This window comes from Liolophura sinensis, chromosome 13 (assembly GCF_032854445.1).
Source record: "Liolophura sinensis isolate JHLJ2023 chromosome 13, CUHK_Ljap_v2, whole genome shotgun sequence".
Taxonomy (NCBI): domain Eukaryota; kingdom Metazoa; phylum Mollusca; class Polyplacophora; order Chitonida; family Chitonidae; genus Liolophura; species Liolophura sinensis.
The window spans coordinates 1,162,553-1,173,089 of NC_088307.1; the positions used below are offsets into that span (position 1 = coordinate 1,162,553).

The 10,537-nt window shown below is 41.7% G+C and overlaps 1 protein-coding gene across 1 annotated transcript; it reads right to left on the minus strand.

Moving 5' to 3' along the window:
- Positions 1 to 3,273: 3,273 nt before the first annotated feature.
- Positions 3,274 to 8,911, minus strand: LOC135480637 (toll-like receptor 4). Its single transcript, XM_064760530.1, has 2 exons — positions 8,886 to 8,911; positions 3,274 to 6,889 (listed from the first exon to the last, which is right to left on the minus strand). The coding sequence occupies exon 2, from the start codon at positions 6,838 to 6,840 to the stop codon at positions 4,150 to 4,152; it is 2,691 nt and encodes an 896-aa protein (XP_064616600.1). The 5' UTR covers positions 6,841 to 6,889; positions 8,886 to 8,911; the 3' UTR covers positions 3,274 to 4,149.
- Positions 8,912 to 10,537: the final 1,626 nt, after the last annotated feature.

A 10,537-nucleotide genomic window follows, 5' to 3' on the forward strand; every position in this document is an offset into this window, starting at 1 on the left:
TTTTTAAGTTCTATGTTAATACACAGTTTTAAAGTTAGGTCATTACGACAACTGAGTTACATATCGGTACAAAACGATATCATCGCTTTACGGCATGCATGGAAGTAAAATCCCGCCTTGAACATGGAAAGGTCACTGAGTGTCAGTTGACCTTTGACCTTGTCATGAATCATTTTTCCACCACATAAGTTGGTCTTCAGTAGGTAATTATTGATGACAAGATCAAACTCCACATTTTCCACCAGTTTTCAGTTCTGTAGGATCTTGTTAATTAATATAGAATCAAAGGTCATTCAGTGCAAATTGAGATTTGACCTTGTCTTAAACGATCTTTCCACCTAATAATCCTATCTTAATTCTTGGCGATTCTTGATATTAAGACCATGCTTAACATTTTACATCTGATTTCAGAGTTATGTGTTTTATGTGAATTAAATCCTTAATTAGGGCTAATTAATCTTTGTCCTCAATGGTCTTTACACCACAAAAGTTTGTCCGAAATTGCAAACTCATAATTAGTGTGACCTGACAATGTATTATTGGTGCAAGCCTTACAGGCGTTGGGTCAACTGGGGGTAGTTAGAAAAAGCCTCACTACCCCACCTACCACTGACTGCACTGAAGACAATGGTTTCTGTAGTCAGATAGGCTACCTCTCCTCTACCAAAGCCAAAGCTTTCATAGCATTTATGTCACAAAAAAAATCTCAGCCAGCTCTTGGGCTGTATCTTGTGGTATTATTCCTTGACTTTTGCTTAAACCTAAAATCTCATTTCAAATTTTGTCTTCAAGCCCAGCTCATGCTGGCTTTCTCCCCGGTCGTACGTGAGAAGGTCTGACAGCAATCTGCGGATGATCGTGGCTTTCTCCCATTCTGTGCCCGGTTTTCACTTACCATAATGCTGGCCGGTGTCGTATAAGTGAAATATTCTTGAGTGTGACGTAAAACACCAGTCAGATAAATAAATAAATAGGGACGTCTAAGAAAACTTTAAGAGGGACAAAAAATCCTGAGATAATTCAAAAGTTTAGCACGACCAAGGTCTGACTAAAGTGTGAGAGAGCTTTCTCATCACGAGGCCTGACGTTACTTACGTTGTCATGTTAGAAAACATGCTGTTGCCACTGGGCAGAGTTAATGGCGTCGCTGTCACCTTAGGTCCAATCAAAATCCCTACGCTGAGACCGAGTTTTAACCATGTTCTAATATTGGATAATGATGTCTACAATATTCCGCATAAAGCGTTCCATCGTGGCGTTCCAGTGGGGCATCTCAATGACAATTGCGGCGTTCGAGTGAGGTGACTCCACGAATATCGCGTCGTTCCAATGAGGCAGCCAGATGACTATCGCAGCGTCCCAGTGAGGTGGCTTCATGACTATCCCGGCGTTCCAGTGAGGCGGCTCACTGAGTATCGCGGTGTTCCTGTAAGGCGACTAACTGAGTATCGTGGTGTTCCAGTAAGGCGGCTCATTGAGTATCGTGGTGTTCCAGTGAGGCGGATCACTGAGTATCGCGGCGTTCCAGTGAGGCAGCTCCACAACTATTGCGGCGTTCCAATGAGGGGGGCTCATGACCACGGGGACTGGCTTACTACATGACCGTAATACTAAAGCGTGTAAGGATGAAGCCCCGCATTGTAAACAAGTATGTGGGTATGCTTGAGGTTTAATGTTGTACTTAGCAATTTTTCAGTCATATGACGAAGAGGAGTCATTAGATGTGTTTACATATAGTTTGTCTTCTTGCGGCGAGATAAGGGTACCTGGAGGGCGTGAGGCGGTCACATGTCCATCCCAAAGCCACATAAGTTGGCCACATATCGCCACGTCACCAACGGAGTCTACCATAAAGATCGGTGTCAGCCGACTGACCAGAAATGCGTGGAAGTAAGACTATTTTAAAACTTCAGAAATAACATCATTAATTGTAGACGGAAGATAAATATTTATTTATGAAATGTACTCTTGCTGCTCAGAATTGGCGTGTTAGTCTTAGTGTGTAGACCTGCATATAAGCAGACACATGTCTACTCAACACTGTGCGAGCACTGATAAAGTGTTTTAGATACCCCGCCTCAACCGATATGCATTAAACTAAAGGAAACATTTATACTTTCCTTTGCCGAGTAAGTACTTTGTCCTCATTTTCCGTCATCCCGAGTTAAAACACAACCACATTACTGTAACGTGAGGCAGATTACCCAGTGTATATTATAGCTATAGGCCTACATGAGACATCTGATCACCAATATGTATATTCGAATATTTCCATTGAAATATCCCTATATCATTACAAATTAAACAACTAACGTTGTCGTCCGGTAGCCGCTGGTCGAGATTGGGATCGAGTTAAAATAAAGCAACAGATTTTGTGTATAGGCTCGTTTGGAAAATAAGGAATTATCTCAGGGGTGCTCATTTCTCTACAAAAAATGTGATGTTTGCAGGTGTCTTCGACATAATGTTTTATGCCAGCATCATTATATGTAGGCCGGCATTCTGACTGGCCTGTACCTGGATATGTTATCGTAATATGTCCGAAATATTGTGTTCAAAGCAAACTTAAATGTTAACACTGAGCAATCAGTTAGATCGCAATATATTATCTGCATGTAGTTACTATAACACTCATAAGTATCGAATATCAGCGCCATTCATCACTTGCGTGTAACATAACCATCATATTTAATAACATGTATAAAACTATTCTTAGTACATAACTAAGTAAAACTATGACTCGTCCGGACAAAAGGAACGTATTCTCGCCACTGTCAATAAACTTTCGCCGATCCATCACGAACATCCCTATAATGTTTTAGTTATCATCCTCTAGACCATCGGTGATAGTGGTAGCATACTCCTCAGAGTGATAGAAATAACACGCATAAATTTATCTCATGCGAACTCAATTTGTTCACATGCCACTGAAAGAGCATGTTTTGGGCTACAATTTGGTGCAAGTTTCACATTTCTAGCTCCCATAGTTCTCGAATTACAGGTCATTGAAATTACGTAACTAAATTTAGATTTTTTTGACTATGTCTCAAAAAGTTACAAAGATATGCAAAAAATAAAAGCAGATTCCTAATCAGCGGCTCAAAATACACCAAAATACGTTACATAAAATTAAAGTTTTAAAACCTTTTGTGACGTCACAACTTCGACCAATGGCAAGCTTTCAAGATTTTTACCAGATGTCAACGATGTTTAAAAACTTTTTGTAACTACCAACGGTCTACTTGCATATCAAATTTCAAAACAGTCGGTTCAGTGATTCTTAAGAAGAAGATTTTTAAAAGTTTCAAACAAAATCCAATATGGCGTCCAAACCACGTGATCTAGAAACAAATTTTAAAGAATACCCCTGGAAAATATCTGACAGATAATATGTGCCAAATTTGGGGCCTGTATGTTGAGCGGAGTTGGAAAATCTTGGTCACAAAGTCGGTGAAAAAAATAATTATAAGAAGAAAAAACAGAACGAATATTTTAGGTATATCATTCTGGAGAATGGAATCCCTAAATATAGCCCAACCACTATTACCTGCACAAAAGTTAACACAATTCAAACTGCAAAAATGCAGCACATTTCCCGGTGTTGATTTATAAAGCAGATTACAAGCATGAGTTTGCTCAATGTTTCCCCATTTTACATGTGTGAGAAAAAGCTGGCTATGTGCAAACGAGCGCACGCGATACACTATATGTACAGTGTTTAGTTACTAAAATTGAAAGGTTTGAGGTATCCACTGATTTAAGCACAGGGCTTCAGGAGTTGGAAGAAAGTTTTGTTCTAGACAGACGTCTAGACGTCTTTCCCTTTAAGGTCAAGGGCTATTGAGGAATTAAAATAAAACAGTCGACATTGTTTCGCAATGTGCTTCTCCTCGTCACACAAAACCGGTGAAATTAGTTCACTGAAAAAGTTTTAGTCTCTACAAAAGCAGTACAAGGACTTCCAGGTCTCATGTTACAAACACGAGGTCTCAAAAGGAGTTCGTTTCAAAACTCAGAATTACAAAAAATGGAAGCAATTAGAATATGGTTGGCGTCTATTCCCTAATGCTCCCATTTTTAGAGACCTCAAAATGTTGTTGAATTCGGGAGAGGCTAAACTTTGGTCCCGGATTTCCATAACCCGGATGGTTAGTTAGCCTTAATGGCCGAAGCAAGTCTTTCCCAGAAGAGCGCTTCGCCGTACCTGTTGTTCGTCATCTCGATGTACGTCTGGTTGTGGATGACGTCTACAATGTCAGCGGAAAGTTGACTGGTCGGTATTTTCTCTGTCAGAACCATCACCAGTACGTCTCTGCCGCTATGAATCCCCTCCATCCAAGCCATGTTCATCTCGTACACACACCATTTGCTTTTTAGGAACTTTCGAGAGAGGAAGATCACGGTTTTCCTGCTGTTCTGTATGGCATGCAGAATGTTGTCAGTAACATAGAGTCCAGGTATGAAATCTCTCTTGTCTATACAGAGCTTTAAGCCAGCGTCCCTTTCCAGACGGGGAATAACCTGTTCACGGATGAATGTTCGATCCGAGTCTTCATAAGACACAAAAGCGTCGTAACCAAAGGGATTCTGGTCGACGGTGTCCAGTCTTTGGTAACCCGTTCTCTTTCGCCAGTTAGTCGCCATGTAGAACAGATAACGGAGTTTCCAGCGATGTCGGCGGACGATTCCAACCAGTACCGCAATAAGGAACAAAGCCAGACATGCGCATAATCCACCAATTAGAACAGTGTAAGATCGACAGTGCCGCTGAAGATGATTCAGAATGGAAGTGCTGCCTGACAAAGACACCACTGTGCCATTTTCCAGAGTACAGGAAGTGGAATTTAAATTGCGGATGTCAACTTTGGTTTGTGTTAACCACTCGATGAAATACTCCGTGTCACAGATGCACTGAAGTTTGTTCCTCTGGGTGTCAACTTGGATGGGGGTGAATTGCTGGATAGTATCAAGATCTCTACATAATGACAGAGGGAATGCTTTTAGTTTGTTGTTCGATAAATCTAGATTCCTAAGTTTGACTAGACCGGAAATGTTCGCTCTCCAGTTCGAAAGGTAATTTCCGGACAAGTTCAGATAAGTGAGGTTTGTTAGTCTTGAAAACAAGCTGCGTCCAACCGTTTCAAGTTGATTGTGGTTTATGTCCAGGCGATTTAGTTTAGTGAGATTATGAAACGTGTTCTCGCTAAAGTCTTTCCCAAGTCTGTTTTTTCCGATGAGCAATGTTTCCAGATTTGTCGCATAGGCAAAAAACGTCTCTGAAACTTTGTAGCAATTATTGCCCGTTAGATCAAGATGACGAAGTGTCTCTGACCCTTTGACGGGACCTACCCATTCCTCCAAAAGGTTATTAGCGGCATTCAAATGGCTGAGGCTTGAACTGGTAAATTCCAAATACGGGATGGCGAAACGCAGTTTGTACGTATCACTGATGTTCACCAGCCATAAATTTGGAGGAAGAATTATGCCAAAGTACACGTGATTTCCTGTTGTGTTTTTGTTTCTCGAAGTGTTGGGTCGAATTTTACGCAATTCTGCCGATGTTTCGCTAAAATGAATTTTACGATCTACCTTGGGTGTTCTACCGAACGCTGCCCTAGACTGTACTTCCTGGTAACTGGCATCTATTTCAGTGATACTTTTCAACCGTAAAAGGTGAAGCATCTGCCTCACGTTTGTCTGTAAATTGTTCCATGACGCGCGGAGCACTTTGATTGATAACGGCAAAAGCTGAATTACGCCTTCCTCCAGTTGGCCAATGGTGTTGTTGTCCAGGTGCAGTTCCTCAAGGTTCGTGTTCGTGATGTACTGTACGTCCTCCTTCGTAACAACAGTCAAATATGGTTGCGCATGAACCCGTCGCATCACGATTTTCCGGATTGTAGACTTCTGGAGACCATACCAGCTGATCGCCACTCCTTTAATCTCCAGGTCCTTATTGTAGCTGTAGTCAATAGTGTCGATGTTTGACATATGTGTGAAAGCCTCTCTGTGGATCCACCTCAGATCACAGTGGCTTAGCAATAAATTCTTCAACGGAACACCACAGAAGTTGACGAATGTATCTTTAGATATGGATGTAAAGGAAGGTGTGCAAGAAAGGTCCAGTGTTTGAAGTGACGTCATTTTGCGAACGCCTTCTCCAAATGTCTTGTTCGACAATCCATTGATTAGAAGCGTCTCCAGTGAAGAGAGTTTACCCAAGGCAACATCCGGGTATTGAATCTCCGGGTCATCACTGTATAAGTTAGACTTTAAACTTAACACAACAAGACTCTCAAGAGAGTCGAATACGTCCTCAGCAAACGTTTTGTTGGACATCTTGAACGGATTTCCATCCAGACGCAAAGTTCTCAGTTGATGCAATCCGTCAAACGCACCTGAGCCGAAATAGGACAGGTTGTTATATGAGATGTCCAGTGATTGCAGAGAGCGGTAGCTCATAAAAACACCATTTGGAAGAGTTTCAATGTTATTGTAGCTGAGAAGTAACTCGGTGACATTTTGGGGGATGTTTTTAGGTACAAATGTTAGATTTCTGTGCGAACAGTTCATAACGACATTATCACCTAACGATACAGCACAGGGGCATGGAAAGATACCAGTCAAATAGCACAGTGGATTTAGTGTCATGCTTATATACTTGGTGCCGATACTTTTGGTTTTCCTGAACTCATTCCAGTTTTTGCCATCGTTGTGGAGACCTGTGCTTTTCCTCGGACTCACTGGTAGGTTGCCCGAATGGCTGGCTAAAACTTTTATTGTTGCTAAGACGCTAACTACGAGCGCAAAGGTCGACGTAGCTGCCGGTGAAGTATACATCCTTATCTCATCAGGAGACAGAGGAAAACACAATTTATCTCAGCTTTGCCTGAAAACAAAAGAAAGAAATTATAAACACGATTAAACTAAACTTTAACTTCATTTAATACCTAAGATAATGTCTTGAAACAGACTTGAAACCATAGACACGATTTCGTCTCACAACGTCGATGTGATTGTATGTGACTGTGTCGATCTGGCTGCAGCATATTTAGTACAGTTAAGGCATGGTTTGCAGGGAGGTGAAAATGAACCGTTGACATTTTGAGGGCCTTTGTGTCGAAATAGACATTCGTAAACCAGCCGTCAAGCAATAAGGCCGTTCTGGTGGCGGATGGATTGCTTTAGTATGTGGTCGAACCCGGGGCTAGGGGTTGTATACTTATCTTGTTGAATTAAATCGCCACCTTGGATATATGAACAGTCGTAATCAAAGCGGAACTGAGATACATATTTTATCATCAACAACTTATATTCTAGCATGGTATACCGTGTGAATCTATGCATGGAAACAGACATTAATATACCAGCCATTAGCCAATAAGGACGTTCCGGGTGAATGATAAGAAAACAAAAACAGGCAAAAGCTACTGTGTTGCGTTCAGTAGGTAAACGCTCTTACATAGTAAAGACTTCCAAAGGCATAGAACGTCGCACTCGTTCGCAACTTGTGGTTAGAGGGCCAACCTTAACAGTAAAGGCCAGTCACCCTAAGGAAATGTGTACGTTATTTCCGTGTGAGGCTCAGGCCTGTCTACAAGGAAATTTCAGAACAATGATAGAGAACAATGTGTGAGCCATCGAACAGTAGCCCAACCAAGTGACTACATAAAGACATGTTCAGGTGGTCGAGTGAGAAAACAAGTTCGCCTTGATTTGTGAACTGTAACAGTGAACACATAACATGTTTTAGTGAAATGGAAGACAGTTCTTTCAAAGTAAAACAAGAGTTTACTTTTAGCACCCAGAGAGACTGTTAATTTTTGTTAGAGAAAGATGGAAGAAATCAAATCAGTTGTTTGAAACTTTAATACTTAATTGGAGAAGGTTCTTTTAAAATTACGTTTAAGAATTGTTCTTTGCAGCTGAATTCGTCTTGAAAGTCTAGTGTGTTTGTACAGATTGATCTTCTGCAAATCACTTTCTTTAAAGCTTAAGAAAGGTGGTGGGGGTGGGGGGTGGGGGGTGGGGGGTGTAGTATGTACGTATAATATGTTAGTGCACGTACACGTATTACGTGTAACGCATTGTATTGTGGGACATTGTCTGAGCTGAGCGACAGTAAACCGACATCCTACATCAGTCAACTCTTCTGTGTTACCTCCATGTGCTGAGTGAACACATGGTAACGCGACAATATACACAGCTTGGACTTTGGACTTCTTACACCTTCCCCTTTCTTATCCCCACCCTCTCCCGTTTCCATCTTGTTACGAGGGAATATGACGTATGGAAGTCGATAGAACAATCCAAACAATCCGAATAGATTATGAATATAAAAGACGCACAGCATAGGGAGAAAACCGGAGCGACAGCAGTGTGCTGGCAACGGGTCACAGTTGAAAGACAGGTGAAATACAGCCTTTTGTCAATATACGTAAGAGTTAGGTTTGTTATTTCTGTAAATGGTTAAGTAGCAAATCTCTCCCTAGCACAAAATCTTAAGCAGAATTGGGTTTAAAAAGGCTGATATTGGATTTGATTTGATTGGTGTTTTATACGCGGTACTCAAGAATATTTCACTTATACGACGGCGGCCACCAATATGTTGGGAGGAAACTGGACAGAGCCCGGGGGAAACCCACGACCATCCGCAGGTTGTTGGTAGACCTTCCCACATACGTAAGGAGAGGAAACCAGCATGAACTGGACTTGAACTCACAGCGACCGCATTGGTGAGAGGCTCCCGGGTCATTACGCTGCGCTAGCGAGCGAACCAACTGAACCACGAAGACCCCACATGTATTAGTACATGTATAAGCATTATTAACATTGTATTCAGACTGTAAATTAAAAAGAGGCCCCTCTGATATTGGAAGTCTTACCTTGCAAATAGTCCGTGCTGGTGTATACCTTGAAGAAAGTCTGTGTTGATGTATACCTTGAAGATAGTCTGTGTTCGTGTATACCTTGCAAATATTCCGTCGTGATGTATATCTTGCAGAGAGTCCGTGTTAATGTATACCTTGCAGATAGTCCGAGCTGGTGTATACCTTACAGATAGTCCGTTCTGACGTATAAGTATGTCGCCCTCTTATAGCAGTTGGACATGAGAACTTTCTGCCCCTGCTTACCCATGGACTTCTGTGTACAACTAAACTAGGCAACACAGCAGTAAATACTGTACACATAATACTTCTGGATTCATTCGAGCCTCTTGTTCCCTCACCCAGCCTTGCTCATGTTACAGGACAGAGGGGTTTGAGATTACGGTATTTACCCAAATAATTGTATAATAATGTACAGAACATTATTTTTGCTCTCAGCCTAGATAATGCATGTATATGGTCTCTCACGAGATTTTAAATTACCGCGTGCTTTTGTCTATTTAGATTACTTGCTGGTCCGGATGTTAGTTTGCAATATGGAAAGTTCGGGCAAGATCCTTTTTTTTTAACTCAGTGACACATACCATTACAGTCCTTTGTAATTCAATACGCCAAAACGCAGTGTTTTCGTTTCAGTATCAATGCCTGTACTTCCTTGGTCTGTATACCCATAGTTTGTAGATCACGTACAGGGTGAACACCTTACTCAAGACTTGTTTTCCTTACTCCTTACTCAAGACTTGTTTAAGGTCAGTGGACAAAGCAAACCGGTGTACCAGCTTTGCTTGCAGTTAACAAAACCCTTCGCCATGCATGCAGCTGAGAAACCACCTGACATAAAGCTCCAGACGAATCCCGGCTAGAGCTGGATTCGAACATACGACCTGATTGGCCAAGAGCGAAATTTAGGCCATCGTGACGTGACGCCGCCATGACATATTACTGTTGTGATGTCTCACTGTCATAATGTGACACATACTGTCGGGACGTGACTCGTGACACCCTCGCGAGGTACGTGACACCATCGTGAAGGGACACGTACCACCCTGATATGACATAACCGTCATGGGACACCATTGTGACGTGACACAATCGTGACGTTACACCGTCATCACGTGACGACGTCGTGATGGGACACCACCGTGACGAGACTCTGTCGTGACATGACACATGTATCGTCGTGGTGTGACACCATTGTGAAAGCACACCGTCATGACGTGATACCGTCGTGGTGTGACAGTGTCGGGAAGTGACATTGTCGTGGCGGTATATTGTGATAAACCCCAATAAAATTAATACATGATTAAACCGATAACAAAAGTTAACATATATACTCTGAATTGTCCATATATTATATATTGGGGAAATTCATAGCGTGCAGGCGTGACAGTGGAACGTTGTAACAACCACCACCACCATCATCATCATTATCATCATCACCATCATCATTATCAGTATAATTAGTATTATTATCTATGTTTTTGTAATTAAACTGAATCTATTGTCATTGGTAACAGCTTTTTTAATGTGGCTGCCATAATGATTATGTGCTCGACCTGAGAGTTGTCACAAAAGCCTAACCGTTAACAAATGATTTCATTGGCCATAGCAAGGAAAAATCTGCAGTCTTACAGCCTTCAATAAGATCG